Source organism: Macaca mulatta, chromosome 15 (genome assembly GCF_049350105.2).
Source record: "Macaca mulatta isolate MMU2019108-1 chromosome 15, T2T-MMU8v2.0, whole genome shotgun sequence".
In the NCBI taxonomy this organism is placed as follows: Eukaryota; Metazoa; Chordata; class Mammalia; order Primates; family Cercopithecidae; genus Macaca; species Macaca mulatta.
Window position 1 is genome coordinate 79,629,113 of NC_133420.1, and position 22,076 is coordinate 79,651,188.

Sequence of the window (22,076 nt, forward strand, 5' to 3'; positions counted from 1 at the left end):
CCTGGTACACTCCAGCCTAGGCGACAGAGGAGACCCCATCGAAAGGAAGGAAGGGTCATTATAAAAACCAACAGTTTTGTTACAGATTGTTGGAAGGAAGGGAGGGAGGGTCATTATAGAAACCAATAGTTTTGTTGCAGATTGTTGGAAGGGAGGAAGGAGGGAAGATCATTATGAAAATCAGAAGGTTTATTACAGATTGTTGTTGTCATTGTTGTTTAAAGTTGCAGCTATGATTTTTAGACCCTCTTTGGAAGATTCTGTAATAAATGTTGGTCAAAAAACGTTAGCTCAGATAGGGATTTCTGAGATTATCCAAGTATTTGGTATCTGGAATTCATATGATGTCTTTCTCCCTAAAATATTATTCTTAGTAAGCAAACATTTAAGTTCTTAGCAGTGGTGAGGTTTAATACAGGGTTTGGGAACCTCCAAAGAGAAAGTCACCTTTCTAAATAGTTAAGGAGTAACAGCCAGGTCCACCATTTTGAAAGTTTGAAAATAGGCAAGAACTGCATTTCCCTGGTTTTTCAATCTCCTGGAACATCAATCAAGTATAATAAGAGGTTCTGCCACCCAAGAAGTAAAGGCATTGGTGAAAAGTGGGTGTGTGTATTTGTGTCTGACACCACTAGAACATAAGAGCAGTGCTGGGGGAGATACCAAAGCTGAAGAGTAAAAGAAGTAAGAATATCAAAAGACTCTTCATCGGACTGTTTAGTTTTTTTTAGGGTTGGGGTCTTGTACCATCACCCAGGCTGGAGTGCAGTGGCGCAATCATGGCTTACTGCAGCCTCCAACTTCTGGGCTCGAGTGATCCTCCCACCTCAGCTTCACAAGTACATAGGACTACAGGTGCACACCACAATGCCCAGTTAATTTTTTTAATCTTTTGTAGAAATGAGTCTTGCTGTGTTTCCCAGGCTACTCCCAAACTCCCGGCCTCAAGTGATCCTTCTATCTAGATCTCCAAAAGTGCTGGAACTACAATTGTGAGCCACCATAACCCAGCCCAGATTGGATTTTTTAAAGACCCAAACAGTGTTAGTGCTATGACTACCTTAGAAAAGAAATCCACTAGTGTCAGAGAAAACCCAAGACAAATTATAAAACAAGCAAAAATTAGGAATTTTTTACTGACCAGGCCTTGGCACATGGGTTCCATTTTCTGAAGTGGATTTTTTTTCTGTTAATCTGTACATACATACTTTTCAGGAAAAACTGGGGTCCAGTTTCTGTATGTGATGACCTGAAAAATATTTACCAACTGCTTAAGATGCACTCAGAGGCCTTTCAACACATTTAAAAGATGAAATAGATACAGATCAGACTCTAGAGTTTCTGCCTTAATTTGAATATTGACAAAGAATTATATATTCGCTGAGAATCTCGCTATTAAAAATGCCACTTGTCATTGTGCTTTCTGAAGGAGTTTGAAGAATGTCTATTAAATTGTTCCCATAAGATACATTACGGGCTATTAATAAAAAAGAAAAAACTCCATTACCACTGTGGAAAGAAATACTACCATTAGTATTACTGTTCCTATGAGTAATTTTAATCCAGTTGATAATAAGATGATGAAAATGGTTTTTGAATTATTTTTTATGATTCTCCAGTTGGCTTTTATGTTAGCAAATCTCTTATGGATTTTATCAGCAAGATTTACAGATTTACAAAGCCCATGAAAACAACAAAATCCAATTTACTCTAGCAATACAGAAAAAAATCCACCTCATCCATAAGTTGCACCTCAGAATCGTTGGAGCAAAATGCAAAGTGAGGGAAAACAGTTGCATTCCACCAGACTCTTCAGAAGCCATTCTGCATGATTACAGAATGGTTTCTCAGCCTCTTGGAAAAGTTAGGTCCAGACAGCTTCATCACTCACAGCAAGATATTTTGAAACCTTGATTTCGGTTCAGTCTTGTCCAAGATTAAGTTGTTTTCAGGAGGCCATTAGTGCATGAAACCTTCTCATGTTGTGTTTAGGGTGCCAAATTCTTGATTTTTTCCCATCTATATATAAAACAAACCATATGATGGTATTATAAAGGGAGTAAATTATTTTCTACCACCAGGCAAACAAAGATTTATTATTTTTAAGAAGTCTGTTTTCGGCCAGGAGTAGTGCCTCATGCCTATAATCCTAGCACTTTGGGAGGCCAAGGCAGGCGGATCACAAGGTCAGAAGGTCAAGACCATCCTCACTAACACGGTGAAACCCCGTCTCTACTAAAAATACAAAAAATTAGCCAGGTGTGGTGGCACGCACCTGTAGTCCCAGCTACTTGGGAGGCTGAGGCAGGAGAATCCCTTGAACCTGGGCGTTGGAGGTTGCAGAGAGCCGAGATCACACCACTGCCTGGGCAACACAGCAAGACTCCATCTCAAAAAAAAAAAAAAAAAAAAAAGTCTGTTTTCCACTTAACTGTTAGCTCTGTTGGTTTAGGATGTTCACAAGAAGGCAAAACAAATGTCTCACATGGCATTGCCTTCCAAAAAGAAACACGTAAACTTACCTCTTTTTCACTTATCTTATGGATAAGAGATAAGTGATAGGAAAGTAGAGGATAAGAACAGAGTACAGAGAATTAGTTGGTTAAAAAATACAAATACAGGCTGGGTGTGGTCGCTCACACCTGTAATCCCAGCACTTTAGGAAGCCAAGGTGGGCAGATCACTTGAGGTCAGGAGTTCAAGACCAGCCTGGCCAACATGGTGAAAACCCATCTCTACTAAAAATACAAAAAAAAAAAGTTAACAAGGTATGGTGTCTGGCACTTGTCATCCCAGCTATACAGGAGGCTGAGGAAAGAGAATCGCTCAAACCTGGGAGGCAGAGGCTGCAGTGAGCCAAGATCATGCCACTGCACTCCCACCTGGGTGACAGAGCAAGACTCTGTCTCAAAAAAAAAAAAAAACATATATATATATATATATATATATATATACACACACACACACACACACATACATACACAAATGCAAAGACATTGAAAAATTAAAAGAACAAAGATAAAGAGATCTTTCTAAGGCTCAGTAAAGAATAAGTGGACAAAAAGGGCAATTTAAAAATAAAGTGAACACAATGATTTATTTCAAAGCCAAAAAGATCTATTCAAAAATGAGATCTTTGAAAAAGATAAACATGCATATGGGCAGTGTATTAGTCTACTGGGGCTACCAGAATAAAATACCATAGACTTGGTGGCTTAAACAACAGCTTATTTTCCCGCAGATCTGGGGGGGTTGGAAGTCCAAGATCAAGATTCTGGCAGATTCAGTCTCTGGTAATGGCTTCCTTTTTGGCTTGCAAATGGCTGCTGTCTCATCATGTCTTCACGTGGCTTTCCCTTGGTGCACATGCACCCTGAGGGGAAAGAGAGAGACATAGAGACAGAGAGAGAGCACAAGCCTTCTGGAATTTCTTATGATCCTATTGAATCAGGGCCCCACCCTTATTACCTCATTTAACCTTTATCACTTCATTAGAGGCCTCATCTCTGAATACAGCCACACTGTAGGGAGTGGAGTTTGGGCATATGAATTGGGGGTTGGAGGGAGGGCTCATAAACTTTCAGTCTATAACAGTCAGTAGGGACTGACATCAGAGTTGAGTAACTGAACTTTTCTGAATACAGCTCTCTGGTTTTCTGTCATGTGGTCTAACAGTTTTTCTTCTTCCAGACTCTCCCTGTTTTCATCCGTTTTCAAAGGGGAAAAGCAAATGATGCTTTATCCTCAGCCTTAGAGCCCTTAGGAAAGCCATCCCAGAACTCGGGTTTGCTTTGGAAGTGACTCACAGCACACCTTGCTTGGCGAGTCCTAAACTACAGTGTCAGGGTGCCAAAAGTTCATTTTCCATGTGTCACTTAGAGATTTTAAAGTCAGGTATTTGAGTCTGTAAGACCAAAATGATCCACAACCCAGTAGTGAATAATGTTATAGGTCAGTCTTCCATATTTAAATTTCAAGTATAATGTTCTATTTTCGTAATCCGTTGACATAATGAAGGCCATTAGTATGCTGACCCCACTAATTAGGCAATATGTTTAGGAAACCATGGAGGTGAGAACAACTTACTATTCCTGAGCCAGCCAGTGTTTTGGGTGGGAGTTTATAGGTATTTCTTTTGTGAAATGCGTACTGTGATTTCAGCTTACAAAATGAAGAGTGTTCTATGGAATGTTTCTGGGGAGGCACCTTTTATTTGGCAAAGAGTTGTTGATTTCAGAGCATTTCCCTCTTTCAAAGTGTGACTGTGCATTTTTGGTAATTTTACCTTCAAGAGTTCCAACTCTACCATTGTTTTCAGCTCTGCACAAAACACAGAATTAAGGTGTCACAATATTATGAGTCTTGACACCTGCTTAGCAGCTTTGTTTCTGATAGAAAGTCTACTTAAAGCTTGCCTACTGGAATAAAATCGTATTTTCTCCTTAGGGCTCTGAATTTTTCTCTTTCATCTTATTTACAAAGGCTTTCTATTTATTCATATTGCCTGAAAGAATAAGAAATTATTGATATCAGGGGACATGCCCAAGATGGCCAAATAGGAACAGCTCCAGCCTCCAGCTCCCAGTGCGAGCAACACAGAAAACGGGTGATTTCTGCATTTTCAACTGACATACCAGGTTCATCTCACTGGGGAGTGCTGGACAATCAGTGCTGGTCAGCTGGTGCAGCCTGACCAGCAAGAGCTGAAGCAGGGCAAGGCATCGCCTCACCTGGGAAGCGCAACGGGGAAGGAAATTCCTTTTCCTAGCCAAAGGAAATTGAGACACACAACACCTGGAAAATCGGGTAACTCCCACCCTAATGCTGCGCTTTACCAAGGGTCTTAGCAAATGGCACACCAGGAGATTATACCCCACACCTGGTTTGGAGGGTCCCATGCCCACAGAGCCTCCCTCATTGCTAGCACAGCAGTCTGAGATCTAACTGCAAGGCAGCAGCGAGGCTGGGGGAGGGGCACCCACCATTACTGAAGCTTAAGTAGGTAAACAAAGCCACTGGGAAGCTCGAATTGGGTGGAGCCCACCACAGCTCAAGGAGGCCAGCCTGCCTCTGTAGACTCCTCCTCTGGAGACAGGGCATAGCTAAACAAAAAGCAACAGAAACCTCAGCAGAGGTAAATGCCCCTGACAGCTTTGAAGAGTGCAGTGGATCTCCCAGCATGGAGGTTGAGATCTGAGAAGAGACAGACTGCCTGCTCAAGTAGGTCGCTGACCCCTGAGTAGCCTAACTGGGACACATCCCCTACTAGGTGCAGACTGACACCTCACACCTCACACAGCTGGGCACATCTCTGAGACGAAGTTTCCAGAGCAAGAATGAGACAGCAATCACTCTCTGTTTAGCAATATTCTATCTTCTGCAGCCTCCACTGCTGATTCCCAGGCAAACAGGGTCTGGAGTGATCCTCAAGCAAATTCCAACAGACCTGCAGCTGAGGGTCCTGACTGTTAGTTTTCCTTCTAACAAACAGAAAAGACACCCACACCAAAACCCCATCAGTACGTCACCATCATCAAAGACCAAAGGCAGATAAAACCACAAAGACGGGGAAAAAGCAGTGCAGAAAAGCTGGAAATTCAAAAAATCAGAGCACATCTCCCCCTCCAAAGGAACGCAGCTCATCGCCAGCAATGGATCAAAGCTGGATGAAGAATGACTTTGATGAGCTGAGAGAAGGCTTCAGTCAATCAAACTTCTCAGAGCTAAAGGAGGAACTATATAACTAGCGCAAAGAAACTAAAAACCTTGAAAAAAGATGTGACGAATGGCTAATTAGAATAATCAATACAGAGAAGGCCATAAACGAACTGATAGAGATGAAAACCATAACACAAGAACTATGTGACAAATGCACAAGCTTCAGTAACCGACTCCATCATCTGGAAGAAAGAGTATCAATGACTGAAGATTAAATGAATGAAATGAAGCAAGAAGAGAAGTCTAGAGAAAAAAGAGGAAAAAGAAATGAATAAAGCCTCCAAGAAATATGGAATTATGTGAAAAGACCAAATCTACGTCTGGTGTGCCTGAAAGTGACAGGGAAAATGGAACCAAGTTGGAAAATACTCTGCAGGATATCATCCAGGAGAACTTCCCCAACCTAGTAAGGCAGGCCAACATTCAAATTCAGAAAATGCAAACAATGCCACAAAGATACTTCTTGAGAAGAGCAACTCCAGGACGCATAATTGTCAGATTCACCAAAGTTGAAATGAAGGAAAAAATGTAAAGGGCAGCCAGAGAGAAAGGTCGGGTTACCCACAAAGGGAAGCCCATCAGACTAACAGCAGATCTCTCAGCAGAAACTCTACAAGCCAGAAGAGAGTGGGGGCCAATATTCAACATTCTTAAAGAAAAGAATTTTCAACCCAGAATTTCATATCCAGCCAGACTAAGTTTCATAAGTGAAGGAGAAATAAAATCCTTTACAGACAAGCAAATGCTTAGAGATTTTGTCACCACCAGGCCTGCCCTTCAAGAGACCCTGAAGGAGGCACTAAACATGGAAAGGAACAACAGGTACCAGCCATTGCAAAAACATGCCAAAATGTAAAGACCATCGATGCTAGGAAGAAACTACATCAACTAACGAGCAAAATAACCAGCTAATATCACAATGACAGGATCAAGTTCACACATAACAATATTAACCTTAAATGTAAATGGACTAAATGCTCCAATTAAAAGACACAGACTGGCAAATTGGATAAAGAGTCAAGACCCATCAGTTTGCTGTATCCAGGAAACCCATCTCACATGCAGAGACACACATAGGCTCAAAATAAAGGGATGGAGGAAGATCTACCAAGCAAATGGAAAACAAAAAAAGCAGGGGTTGTAATCCTAGTCTCTGATAAAACAGACTTGAAACCATCAAAGATCAAAAGAGACAAAGAAGGCCATTACATAATGGTAAATGGTAAATTCATCAGGAAGAGCTAACTACCCTAAATATATATGCATCCAATACAGGAGCACCCAGATTCATAAAGCAAGTGCTTAGAGACTTACAAAGAGACTTAGACTCCCATTCAATAATAATGGGAGATTTTAACACCCCACTGTCAACATCAGACAGGTCAACGAGACAGAAAGTTAACAAGGATATCCAGGAATTGAACTCAACTCTGCACCAAGCGGACCTAATAGACATCTACAGAACTCTCCACCCCAAATCAACAGAATATACATTCTTCTCAGCACCACATCACACTTATTCCAAAATTGACCACATAGTTGGAAGTAAAGCACTCCTCAGCAAATGTACAAGAACAGAAATTATAACTGTCTCTCAGACCACAGTGCAATTAAACTAGAACTCAGGACTAAGAAACTCAATCAAAACTGCTCAACTACATGGAAACTGAACAACCTGCTCCTGAATGACTACTGGGTACATAACGAAATGAAGGCAGAAATAAAGATGTTCTTTGAAACCAATGAGAACACAGATACAACATACCAGAATCTCTGGGACACATTTAAAGCAGTGTGGAGAGGGAAATTTATAGCCCTAAATGCCCAGAAGAGAAAGCAGGAAAGATCTAAAATTGACACCCTAACATGACAATTAAAAGAACTAGAGGAGCAAGAGCAAACACATTCAAAAGCTAGCAGAAGGCAAGAAATAACTAAGATCAGAGCAGAACTGAAGAACATAGAGACAGAAAAAACCCTCCAATAAATCAATGAATCCAGGAGCTGGTTTTTTGAAAAGATCAACAAAATTGATAGACCACTAGCAAGACTAATAAAGAAGAAAAGAGAGAAGAATCAAATAGATGCAATAAAAAATGATAAAGGGGATACCACCACCGACCCCACAGAAATACAAACTATCATCAGAGAATACTATAAACACCTCTATGCAAATGAACTAGAAAACCTAGAAGAAATGGATAATTTCCTGGACACTTACACTCTCCCAAGACTAAACCAGGAAGAAGTTGAATCCCTGAATAGACCAATAGCAGGCTCTGAAATTGAGGCAATAATTGATAGCCTACCAACCAAAAAAAGTCCAGGACCAAACGGATCCACAGCATAATTCTACCAGAGGTACAAGAAGGAGCTGGTACCATTCCTTCTGAAACTATTCCAATCAATAGAAAAAGAGAGAATCCTCCCTAACTCATTTTATGAGGCCAACATCATCCTGATACCAAAGCCTGACAGAGATACAACAAAAAAAGAGAATTTTAGACCAATATCCCTGATGAACATTGATGCAAAAATCCTCAATAAAGTACTGGCAAACCGAATCCAGCAGCACATCAAAAAGCTTATCCACCATGATGAAGTGGGCTTCATCCCTAGGATGCAAGGCTGGTTCAACATAAGCAAATCAATAAACGTAATCCAGCATATAAACAGAACCAAAGACAAAAAACACATGATAATAGATGCAGAAAAGGCCTTTGACAAAATTCAACAGCCCTTCATACTAAAAACTCTCAATAAATTCGGTATTGATGGAACTTATTTCAAAATAATAAGAGCTATTTATGACAAACCTACAGCCAATATCATACTGAATGGGCAAAAACTGGAAGCATTCCCTTTGAAAACTGGCACAAGACAGGGATGACCCCTCTCACCACTCCTATTCAACATAGTGTCTGAAGTTCTGGCTAGGGCAATCAGGCAAGAGAAAGAAATAAAGGGTATTCAATTAGGAAAAGAGGAAGTCAAATTGTCCCTGTTTGCAGATGACGTGATTGTATATTTAGAAAACCCCATTGTCTCAGCCCAAAATCTCCTTAAGCTGATAAGCAACTTCAGCAAAGTCTCAGGATACAAAATCAATGTGCAAACATCACAAGCATTCTTATACACCAGTAACAGACAAACAGCCAAATCATGAGTGAACTCCCATTCACAATAGCTTCAAAGAGAATAAAATACCTAGGAATCCAACTTACAAGGGATGTAAAGGACCTATCTCTTCAAGGAGAACTACAAACCACTGCTCAGTGAAATAAAAGAGGACACAAACAAATGGAAGAACATACCATGCTCATGGATAGGAAGAATCAATATTGTGAAAATGGCCATACTGCCAAAGGTAATTTATAGATTCAATGCCATCCCCATTAAGCTACCAACGACTTTCTTCACAGAATTGGAAAAAACTGCTTTAAAGTTCATATGGAACCACAAAAGACCCTGCATTGCCAAGACAATCCTAAGCCAAAAGAACGAAGCTGGAGGCATCACGCTACCTGACTTCAAACTATACTACAAGGCTACAGTAACCAAAACAGCATGGTACTGGTACCAAAACAGAGATATAGACCAATGGAACAGAACAGAACCCTCAGAAATAATACCACACATCTACAGCCATCTGATCTTTGACAAACCTGACAAAAACAGAAATGGGGAAAGGATTCCCTATTTAATAAATGGTGCTGGGAAAATTGGCTAGCCATAAGTAGAAAGCTGAAACTGGGTCCTTTCCTTACTCCTTATACAAAAATTAATTCAAGATGGATTAGAGACTTAAAGGTTAGACCAAAAACCATAAAAATCCTAGAAGAAAACCTAGGTAATACCATTCAAAAAACAGGCATGGGCAAGGACTTCATGTCTAAAACACCAAAAGCAATGGCAACAAAAGCCAAAATTGACAAATGGGATCTCATTAAACTAAAGAGCTTCTGCACAGCAAAAGAAACTACCATCAGAGTGAACATACATTCTGTAGGCAACCTACAGAATGGGAGAACATTTTTGCAATCTACTCATCTGACAAAGGGCTAATATCCAGAACCTATAAAGAACTCAATCAAATTTACAAGAAAAAAGCAAACAACTCCATCAAAAAGTGGGTGAAGGATATGAACAGACACTTCTCAAAAGAAGACATTCATACAGCCAACAGACACATGAAAAAATGCTCATCATCACTTGCCATCAGAGAATTGCAAATCAAAACCGCAACGAGATACCATCTCACACCAGTTAGAATGGCAATCATTAAAAAATCAGGAAACAACAGGTGCTGGAGAGGATGTGGAGAAATAGGAACACTTTTACACTGTTGGTGGGACTGTAAACTAGTTCAACCATTGTGGAAAACAGTGTGGCGATTCCTCAAGGATCTAGAACTAGAAATACCATTTGACCCAGCTATCCCATTACTGGGTATATACCCAAAGGATTATAAGTCATGCTGCTATAAAGACACATGCACATGTATGTTTATTGTGGCACTATTCACAATAGCAAAGACTTGGAATCAACCCAAATGTCCATCAGTGACAGATTGGATTAAGAAAATGTGGCACATATACACCATGGAATACTATGCAGCCATAAAAAAGGATGAGTTTGTGTCCTTTGTAGGGACATGGAGGCAGGCAGCTGGAAACCATCATTCTCAGTAAACTATCACAAGAACAGAAAACCAAACACTGCATGTTCTCACTCATAGGTGGGAATTGAACAATGAGATCACTTGGACATGGGAAGGGAAACATCACACACCAGGTCCTATTGTTGGGAGGGGGGAGGGGGGAACGATAGCATTACGAGATATACCTAATGTAAATGACAAGTTAATGGGTGCAGCACACCAACATGGCACACGTATACATAGGTAACAAACCTGCACATTGTGCACACGTACCCTAGAACTTAAAGTATAATTTTAAAAAAAAAAGAAAAAAAAAGAAATTATTGATATCACTAAAGCCAATGAATGCTTGATAAATATTGGATAAGTGGACAGATGGAGGTACAAAATTTTTGCATTTTCCACCTTCAAATCAAATAATTGAATTATAGAATCATATTGCTGGAAATGTTATAATTCACCTAGTCAAGCTTTTTTTCTCCTACATGTCTTTGAAGAAATTGTTTTCCTAAATATTTACTTTAAATAACTGACATTTTTTTGAGTGTTCACTATGTGCCAAACACTATTTAAGTGCTCTTCCTGGATTATCCTAGTTAATTTTATAACAACGATGTTACAAATTCCATTCTTTTACATTTAAGACAGCCTTGGGCTTGACTTCCTATTTAGTAGAAAACCATATGAAAAGTGTGTCTTTGTCTCTCGATCCCCTCTCCAACCATCCCTGCAATTAGGTAAGACACTCTCAAGATGTCTTCTCCTAGGAGCCTCCCACACACTCACTATAAGCACACACTTTTTTACCAGTTTCCAAGGAAATCTAATTGGAAAAATAAAACATGCCACCTTTGTCAGAGAGAGTATTTTTAATGCTTCAATAATGAAAGAGGAGGGAGGTAGGAGGAGAAGCAGATAGTTCCTTGTTTAAAGATGATGCTGTTTTTGTTGTGCATATTCTTCTCATGGGGCTCTGTTGGCCTTTGAACACTGAATGTTGGAGTCTGAAAATAACCTATTTCCTCTTTCAGTTCTTGCTAAAGTTAGCCCCAGGAAAGTTTATTGTTATAAAGGGCTTAATCCATCTTCTACAATGTCCCCCAGATATCCATTTTAGAAGTAGCCAGAGCCAGATTATCCACAGTTAATGGGAATCAGGGGTGACATCAGCAATGAAGTGCACATAAAATCACAAGCCCTCATTTTGGCCATAGCGCACTTGGTTGCCACCTCCTTCTACCTCAAACTGAGCTAAATCTCTACTTTTTTCTTGGGTAGAGATGCTAAAGAACAAGTCTTTCTTCCTAACTTATATTTGAAGTCCTGATATTCACTGATGACTTAGCACCTGCACTTCATTTTTAAATTTGCACCTAGGAACTTGGAGATGTTACTCAGTGAGCTAAAGGAAAGAAGAGGGCATCTCAGTGGCCCCTACTCTCCACACACCCCCAGGTCTGCCCTTCATTTCACTTTCAATGCTGCTGTGGATGTTACATGACTCTGAGAAAAGGAAAGGAATACAATATTCAGATGTTTATCAGCTTTTTAAAGAAATATCACACCCATAATCCCAGCACTTTGGGAGGCCAAGGCAGGGGGATCACTTGAGTCAGCCTGGGCAACTAAGTGAGATCTTGTCTCTACAAAAAATAAACAAAAATTAGCCATGGTGGTACATACCTGTAGTCTCAGCTACTTGGGAGGCTAAAGTGGGAAGATTGCTTGAACCCAGGGAGATGGAGGCTGCAGTGAACTGAGATCATGCCACTGCAATCTAGCACTCTAGTGTAGGTGACAGAGTGAGACACTGTCTCAAAAAAATAAAAATAAAAATAAAAAAATAAAAAGAAAGAAATGTGAGCCATTCAGACCATTAGAAATTAGATTTAGGCTCAAGAAAATAGAAAAAAAAAAAAAGTCAATTAAATGCTTCATTGCCGGGGTCTGACCCACAGACCCAGGCTGCACAACAGATGAATAACATACTCAGACACCGATATTCAGTGAAAGAGCAGCTAGGGGGCCAGGCCACTCACAGAGCTGTGGCAGCCACACGCCTTGACTATCTGGCCCAGCCAGCATTTTTTCAGCGCAGATTTAATGACAAAGGTTTTGAGTCAACACCACTAGAGGGTAATTACACACAGATGATTAAAGGCCAGGTTTCTGGAGACATGAGTAAACAAATTATTCAGATAAACTCCCTTGTATTATTGTACCTACTTCTCGCCCTCTGCCCCAGGATAAGAGCCACTGCTTTCAGCTCATTCTCCCCCAAAGCTTTGTAAACCGCCCCCGATCCCCGGGCCTTCCAAGAAGGTTTGCTTCTCTTTCCTATAATTTCCTCTTACAATTTTTTCCACCACCCTGACTGAACTGTTACACTTCATGTTTGCTATACCTAGCTTTTATTTTAATAGATTAAATTTATTACAAAACAAAGCTGAGAAGCCTGGTATAACTGGATGTAAAAACCATTTGTATCTATTTTTAGGACTGAGGAAAGGAGGGAGTGTGGAATAGGGGAAGATCCTTAAGCTGGGAGTTAGGGGTTACTGAGGGTTGGCCTGGCACTGCCACTTTTCTTCAACAGGTCACTCCATCTCAGGTTCCCTACCCATCAAATGGAAGGGGCTGGTCTCAAGGACAAGACTTTTCCAATTCTGAAATTCTGGAGCTCCTTCTCTTGGGGCCTAAAGCTCCTGCTCTAAAGGACTGCAGACATCTATGATTGCAGCTTGTCTGTTGTGATCTATTATTGTCCATATGATTAATTGAGTAACAAGTTCTTGTACAGGAAGGTAACCCACATTAAAACATCCCAGGGCCGGGCGCGGTGGCTCAAGCCTGTAATCCCAGCACTTTGGGAGGCCGAGACGGGCGGATCACGAGGTCAGGAGATCGAGACCATCCTGGTTAACACAGTGAAACCCCGTCTCTACTAAAAAATACAAAAAATTAGCCGGGCGCGGTGGTGGGCGCCTGTAGTCCCAGCTACTCGGGAGGCTGAGGCAGGAGAATGGCGTGAACCCGGGAGGCGGAGCTTGCAGTGAGCTGAGATCCGGCCACTGCACTCCAGCCCGGGCGACAGAGCGAGACTCTGTCTCAAAAAAAAAAAAAAAAAAAAAAAAAAAAAAAAAACATCCCAGGAGACAATTAAGCTCTGCCTTGCAATAAGATAGTGTTTAAGGTCTGGCAGGGCCTAGAAGCAGTGAGATGCACTAATGTTTTTAAAGTCAATGAATTATGTTTTTACATAAATACGTAAGTGCTGACATTCTATTTTGACCCAGCATCATGCCACACTGAAAGGGCTTCCCAATGATAAGAGGTGGCACTCCTAAGTGTTGAAGTGAGCCGGGAGAGAGATGTAAGAACTTCACTCCCAGCCTGAATCAAGCCTCAACTGGGATTTAGGCAAATCTGGGTGATCCTCTGAGATTGCTCCTTGTGAACTGGTGTTGAGATGTTATTACCAGTCAATAAAACTGAACTTGAATTAGGCCTATTTTCAGATGCCTCCTGGATTTTCACTTTAATTCTCTGACAGGAGAGATTGTGTTAAAGCAGGTTCTCCTTCACTCTGGAATCTTGCTCAGTGCCCTTCACAGACAAAAACAAATAAGAAACTGCGTTGCCTCCAAGAAATATTTTTCTGGCTTCTGAGGCAACCTCTGAACTAGTGAATCCAGCTCAGGCCCCTCCACCGAAGACCTGATGTTTATTTGGGGGCAAACATCTATACCAAATTCACGTGGAAAAAGTATAAGATGCACATGCAAAGAAGCTGAATGGATTCTCATGATGCTATGAGAATCTGGACCGGCTACTGCTGTACCTCTCCCATTTACCAGATAAAAAAAAAAAAGGCAAGCTGATTTTACCCCTTCCAGTAGATGCTAACTGATCTCTGAAACTCTTCTCTTCTGTGCTCCGTAAGAGTTCTGATGGCCGAACCTCCAGATTTCAACCTCCAGTATTGATAAATGAGTCCTAGAAGGTGGTTATCCATTTGTTACCAGTTGTCACTTAGAGTAACATTTATATTCTCTTTATCAAGTCTTTTTTATTTTCTTTGAGACAGAGCCTCTGTTGTCAGGCTACAGTGCAGCAGCGAGATCTCAGTTCACTGCAACCTGTGCCTCCTGGGTTCAAGTGATTCTCCTGCCTCAAGCCTCCTAAGTAGCTGAGATTGCAGGCACTTGTCATCACACCCAGCTAATTTTTGTATTTTTAGTAGAGATGGGGTTTCACCATGTTGACCAGGCTGGTCTCGAACTCCTGACCTCAAGTGATCCACCTGCCTTGGCCTCCCAAAGTGCTGGGATTACAGACCTGAGCCACTGAGCCCGGCTCTCAAGTCTTTTCAACCTGATACAGTTACACTAAAATTTCTATTACACCACTGAAGAATGTTACATTTCTTTAGTCCTGCCTCAGCTTTTTTCACAAGATTCGAGGCTACTTACAAAAATACGTCTAACGAAAAAGGATAAAATGAATGGTTTTGAGAAAATACAGCTCAGGATGAGAAAGGACAGTAGTAAGACTGGAACACGGTGAGCACAGATCCAGCACTGTCATTGTTGGGTGCATGACTTGGGCAGACTTTCCTATAAACAGCGAGAAAACCCATGTGAAGTCCCGCATTTTGACACCTAGTCTAGTGTTTACATGTGGTCCCCTGACCTGCATTAATAAGATATCTTATAGAGAGACCAGATTCCTGCTTCCTGTGTAATTCATAGAGCGATCCCAGGCTGCTCAGTAAACGAAGTCACAGCATGTGGGTGCCTTTGTCCCAGAAGCATTGCAATCAATCGTAAGTTTCAGATTGTCTCTCAAGTCAATATAGGCAGTCCAGGGCTCGAATGGCCCTTGATGGGTGTCAGAAACTCAGAGCCTCACATATTGTTCCTCTACCCCATGGCCCAAGATTTTCTTCTGCTGTGGGCAAAATGTCCCCTCCAGCCATCAGGAAGGAGGACGGAAGGATACACCCCCACGCTTTAAAGACAGATCTAGGAAGTTGTGTGGCAGACACTTTAATACATCCTTTGGCCAGAACTTAATCACATTGCCACACCTGGCCAAGAAGGCTGAAATTATTCCAGGCCTAGCTAAAAGCAAGCTTTCTATTTGTTAAAGCCAAAAGGCAGTACTGTCGTCCCATGGTATCCATGGGGGATTGGTTCCAAGATCCCCAAGGATACCAAATTCCATGGATGCTCAAGCCCCTGATATAAAATGGGGTAGAATTTGCATGTAACAAATATATATCCTCCCATATCCTTTAAATCATCTCTAGATTGCTTAGAATGACTAATGCAATGTAAATGCTATGTAAATAGTTGTTACACTGTATCGCTTTTTATTTGTATCACTTTTTATTGAAAGTTACTTTACCACAGTTCTGGAGGCTAGAAGTCCAGGCTCCAGGCGTTGGCAGGGTTGGTTTCCTCGGAGGCCTCTCTCCTTTGCTTGCTGGCACCACCTTCCTGCTGTGCCCCCATCTTCATGTGGCCTTTCCTCTGTGCACAGGAACCCCTGGTGTCTCTCCAGGTGTCCTGATCTTCTCCTGTAAGGACACCAGGCAGATTCGATTAGGACCCACCCTAGTGGCCCTGTTTTAACTTAATTACCTCTTTGAAGATCCTATCTCCAAATAAGTCACATTCTGAGGTACTGATGGGGAGAGGTGGGGGTTGCAGCTTCAACATATGAATTTGGTTGGGGAGGAAGGAAGGGGCATGATTGGGAGGAACACAATTCAGTCCACAATAGGCAGAATAGATATAGGAAGACAAGCAGTAGTCTCTTGCCACGTAACCTGCCAGCATCCCTGTAACTGGATAAATACTGCAGTAATTCTTTGGAATCTTCTGTTCTGTCTCACCTTTTAAATCCAAGACTCCTCGAAAGCACGAGTCCCAGAATTAAATGCAGTGCTTTGCACCTGTAGGTGCTCAGTGACTGCTTGCAGGTGTTGGTGGTGACTGCTCATGGAATCACAGCCTGAGCAGACACTGGAACTCAGGATTCCTGATTCTCTACCACCTACTCCGCCCAGCATGCTGCACTGGCTCTTTTAAGTTCTGACAACCAACACACCACCACCCACCATGTGGGAACTTAAAGTCATATGTTTTTGTGTCAGATTTTTCATATCAAAGATTATAAGGCCCTAAAGCTTTACACAATTCTAGGGCTTCTACAGAGATCCCAGCAGATATCAAACTATTTTAAGCCCTTATATCAAAAGCCATTTGAATCCTTTCTGGACCATTTTGCTTTGTTTTGTTTTCTATGGACACTCTGCAGAAGTTTTAGGAGGTAAGGGTGAGTTGTCACAAGGTCAAAGCCAGCATATCACAACTCTAGGAAAAGTTGGAAGATCGCTGCCCTAACCTCAGTTGCCTCTCCCCTGGAGCATCCAGTTTGAACAAAGACAAAATGAGCCTCAAACTTGGAACAGTATTTTTTTCTTCCACTTCCCTAACCAGCTTGCAAGCTGCCTCCCATTGAGTCAGAGTGAGACTTTACTTGGCAAAGACAATTTCACCTAATGTATGCCAACAGCCTTGTTCCTGGGGTACCTCTCAATTCCACCCCAGGATTCTAGGCTCCCGTACTTCCCTGTAGCAGAACTTGGCCCCCAGGAGGCTGTGAAGTTTCCATGGAGGGCCCTGTTGGCACAGCCTGAGACATAGTCTCTTCTCCTAATCCATTTCTGCCCTAGCAACAGCTACCTCCAATGCAGCTTTGGAAGCTGTACAATATAGCTAATTGTTTGCATTGGACAGTAGTGTGTTTAGAGCTTATACATCCAAACAGACTATTATTTTCTGCTATTTGCTAGTGGCAATGCCTGCCTGGTGACTTTGGCAGATGGAGAAAGGAGCTAATCCGTAGGTTATAAGCAGAAGGGTTATTGATGAAATGTCACCATCTGTTGGTGTCATTAAAATGATATGAGTCATAAAGAGTTGCTTTTGTGTTTTATCAGAAAATGGTTAGCTTGAAGTTGAGAGAGAAGTTGCTAGATTGTGGATGGTAGTGATGAACAGAGCTCAGGGGAGGCATCAATCCCAGAACGGGGAGGAGCCTTAATGAACTCATCAGCTTGATGGGTCTTCAGGGAAGCTGACTGACCCCTCTGCTTGAAAAAAAAAAAATCATCTCTCATGTGAGATCGGGTATTTATTAAGAATGATGCAATGCCCCAAGGCTCCCATGCCTATTTCTGGGACAACTTCCAGGAGGTAAGGGGAAACTCATTCATTTGGGTTAAACAAGAAGGATCGTACCTGGGAGGGAACAGACAGGAAAACATACCTGTCTCCTTAATCCACATTGGCCCCATGACACAAAGATTATTCACGTAGCTAGCTGACACCTTGGGAGGCTGGTGAGCCCAATAGGGAATGATATTCTGTACACCTGCTATATCCACAAGGAAGAGACAGAGGTGGCATAGAAGAGGGACCAGAGCCAGCACACCAAGCTTCCATCAAAGATTTCTTCCATTTCAGGATGGAAGAAAGCAATGGATGGAATAATATGTGAATTGCATAGCAAAGAAACAGGGAGTGTGAGGTGTGTATTTAATAAGGATCCAGGGCACCAAACTAAACTGTGCCAACTTCCTGATTCTGCCTTATTATTATACCTAATCCCTTTAAATTCCATCATGTTTGCTGTTTACAAATTCTTTTACCCACTGCCAAGGACATATACCCAAAGCAGAAGAACCTGTTGTTACCAACCTTTTTCAACATGGCCTGGCATCCCTTTTTTAAATTATTATTTCAAATTGTAACCCCTAGAGAGAGTTGAAGAGATTGTATAAACCACTACACATACTTTCGGCAGTACCTCAGGTTTCCCAGGTCAATAAACAAGACGTAGCATTGCTCGAGGCCAGCTGACCTGAGCCTGCCCCTCCTGCCACCTCTGTAGGGACACAGGTGCTGGAGGGGTGCTCTGTTACTGTTTGAAAAGTGTGTGGTGCTGGAAGCAAAAGCCCCAGGGGTGGGAGCTTTCTAAAGTTATTTATATGGTCTCAAAAGGAAGCATCAGTGGAAAAGTTCCTGTTGATATTTTTAGATCTGATGCGTGGTCCACTGCTGCACTTTCATTTTTAAACAAGCAGGGAAGGGAGTGATTGATGATGTCTACAGTGCTGTTTTGGAAGTGTTGAGGGCTCAGCTGACAGTCTAATAGTCACCCCCTGCTGGGCCCAGATCCTCCATCTCTTCCAGCCCTGACTTCAGAAGCTACTGACTTCAGTGGCTGACAAATAAAACGCTGGCCACTGGCTGCCAAGTCAGAGACTCTGAAGTTTGTTCCCTGGCTCCAACACCCTGTGCAGGTTTAATGTCTTGCTCGACTTCTACCTTCTGTTTCTGAGGACTGAGGCATATGTTTGCATAAGTTGTCTTTGGCTGCAAGTACAATGGCTTAGAACTTAACTGTGGTTAAGCAGGTGACTAACTGACAACCTGAGAAGGGTGTGAGGGTGAGAGGGAGAAATGAAGAGAGGTCAGTCAATGGGTACAAACTTACAGTTAGAAGAAATCAGTTCTAACGTTCCTTAGGAGACTAGGGTGACCATAGCTAGCAACAACACGCTGTATGTTTCAAAGCTAGAAGAGAGGGCTCAGAATATTACCACACGTAGAAATGATAAACACTCAAGGTGATGGAGACCCCAAATACCCCGACTTGATCATTACACATTCAATGCATGTAAAAAATACATGTACCCCATAAATATGTAAAGTATCAATGAAAGAAAAAAAACACAACTACACAAAAATCTATGCACTTAGTTATTCCAAGGCCAGTGGGAAGTTAATCTCTCTTAGTAGTATTACTGAATTGTTTCTGTGGTTACTTTCATTGGCCTGATGAAAATCAGTGTTCAAAACACAAAAGAGAAACAAAGAAATTTTAATTTTTATCAGTGTTCTCCTTCCCCAGGAGCCTGAAGCTTGTGGCTCTGTCTTCAAGGAAATGGAAAGATGGGGGAGATGGTGGTCATCAAGTCTTTTCCTCCACAGATAGTTTCTTATAAGAAGCTCGTGAATTGTACTTGTAAGCCCACTCCAGTTGAACAATCAGTTGATGAACATGAGAAGCTGAAGAGCATTCAAGAGAGAAAAGAAAATTCTTACATGCTCATGGCTGGGCAATGTATTATTTGTTCCTAGGACTCAGACTGTGACAAATGAGGTTTTCTTACAAACCTCAAAAACACACATATGAAGCTACTGGAATGAGTCCAGAAAACTCCTGATAAGACGTGGAGCTTTCCCCTTGTTCTGTGCTCCTGCTATTGTGCCTGTGTACATTTAACATTTTTGTTTGTTTAATTTTACCTCTTTTTCTGCCACAGACCACAGAGACAGCTGATGATGAGGAGGACCAGCCTCTTAGCCTTGCCTGGCCTTCTGAAACCCGCAAGCAAGTCACATTTCTGATCGTTTTCCCCATAGTGTTTCCTCTCTGGATTACCTTACCTGATGTTCGCAAACCTGTAAGTAAAGCATTTTTAAAATAGTTTCCTTGTAAAACGTATGGTACATAACAGGGTGCATAGCCTGCTTCAGTTTGCGTTAAAAGGAAAAAGGAAATACACTTGTATCAAAATTTCACATGTACCGCAAAAATAGGTACAACTATTATGTAACAAAAAAAATTTAAGGAAAGAGAAAGTGACATATAAGAAGACACAAATTTCTCTCAGCAGACACACAATCATACTGATTGTTCAAGTTATCAAATCTGCATAACAAACTACCCCAAAACTTAGTGGTGTGAAACAACCATCATTTTAGTCTGCCCTTGGATCCTGTCGATCAGGAATTTGAATAGGACACATTGTGGATGGCTTGTCTCTGCTCCATAATGTCTGTGGCCTGAGTAGGAAGACTTGAAGGGTTACGTGTATCTCATCTTGGGGCTACAATCATCTGGAGGCTTCTTTGTTGTTTCTGGCACCTGGGCAGAAATTATTCAAAGACTAGGCTCAGCTGGGACTGTCTACTGGAATGCCTAAACATGGCCTCTTCATGTGACTTGGGCTTCCTCACAGCATGGTGGCCTCAGGATAGTGAAATGTTTTATGTAAGAGGTGAGTCAGGACTCCAAGAGTGAGTGTTGCAGTGACAGAAGGCAGAAGCTGCATGGTCTATGATGATTCAGTCCCAGAAGTTACATAGATTCACTTCTGCTATGCCCTACTGACCAAAGCAGTCATAAGTGTGTCTTGATTAAAGGGAAAGGAGACAAAAAGTTTACGTAGAATACATCAGTGTCATGTAGCATATCACTCTCCTGTTGGGAAGAGTGTCAAAGAATTTGCAACTGTGTTTTAAAACCACCACAGTGATTGTCTCTGAGAAGGTGAGAAGGGCAACTGAAGGTCTGAGGCAGGAAGGTTACTCACATTTTCTTGAGCATTCTTGTGACTATGAACATTATTAATTAATTCAAAAAATGTAAAGAGATGCATTTATGTAATATAAATGCCTACATGTCTGATGTTCTCTCTCTTATGTTACTATCATTACTTTAATCGATTTTATTATCTACCATTATCATGTACTGGGTGCTCCGAACACAACATCAGCCAAGTACACTCTGAGTGTAGACCATATCTACACTCCCCCACCCACTATTGTTGAGTATACCCCCACCCACTATTGTTGAAGTGAGTTCTTGGGCCATTAGCCCCAGAGGTGAAAGAACTAATGAGAGAAGGAGAAACAGCTCTACTTAGTATAGCACCACACATACAAACTCATTCAACAAAACTGTATACCTAATATGCATCAGATTCTGTACTAAGTGTTCCCCGTGAGAGTCTCATTTCTGCTTGGAACAGCGCACAGTATACTCAGAAATCCAGTCCATCCCAGGGCTGGCCCTTGCGGGAAGCAATGAGAGAAGCCCCAGCAGCTACCCTGCCCATGCTTCAGGGACTGGCTCTCAAAGGGGGACTGCACAGGGAGGAGAGCATTGTGGACAGCTCCACTTTCTTGTTCTGTGCATCAGCCAGGGCAGTTGTCATAAGCCAGGTAACAACTGCCTTGATTGATTCCTGTTGGTTTGCCAGCAGCTGCCAATCAGGAGGCTTTGATCTTCTCTAATACCTTCTGGATCTTTCAATTCAGATTGGCAAGAGGATGAACATTTTGCCCACCTTTATTCTAAAAGTCCTTCCCAACCCTGAGAGCCCAGGGCCTTGAGTTATTGGCCCACAGTAAACTATATTATGTAATTTCAGGAAACGTCTAGGGTAGGAATATGTATATTGTTGGCATAAATAGAAAAACTTAGGCACAGAGAAATTAGCTAATTTATACCTAGTCATTTCCTAGAAAGTAGGGCTGAGATCCAGACCCAGGTCTATGTGACCACATGGCTTTGGCTTTGCTTCATATTTAGTGATGCCAGAAAGTAGAAAAAAATCATTTTTTAAAAAAATCATTTCTAAAAGCACTCGGAATAGAATATTTTGATAACTTTCAGCATAATTTATCATTAAGTCTTCAAGAGCTCCTTCATTTGAAAAAGACAGAAGAAAAACCCCATCCCATTAGCCTGGCCCTTAAATAATACAGCCTAGTGGAGAGCCATGTCTTGTCAAGTATACAACAAGAAAGGACATCTTGTAGGGACTCCCAACAGT

General features: G+C 41.6%; 1 protein-coding gene across 4 annotated transcripts in view; it reads left to right on the forward strand.

Annotated features, from left to right (window-relative positions):
• The window catches only part of SLC24A2 (solute carrier family 24 member 2), a 271,443-nt gene that overhangs the window by 222,685 nt on the left and 26,682 nt on the right, over window positions 1–22,076 (forward strand). For all 4 annotated transcript variants that reach the window (XM_015117622.3, XM_077966014.1, XM_015117621.3 and 1 more), the window contains one exon: window positions 19,779–19,919. In XM_015117622.3, the coding sequence (XP_014973108.2) occupies window positions 19,779–19,919 (141 nt within the window). The remainder of the gene's footprint in view (window positions 1–19,778; window positions 19,920–22,076) is intronic.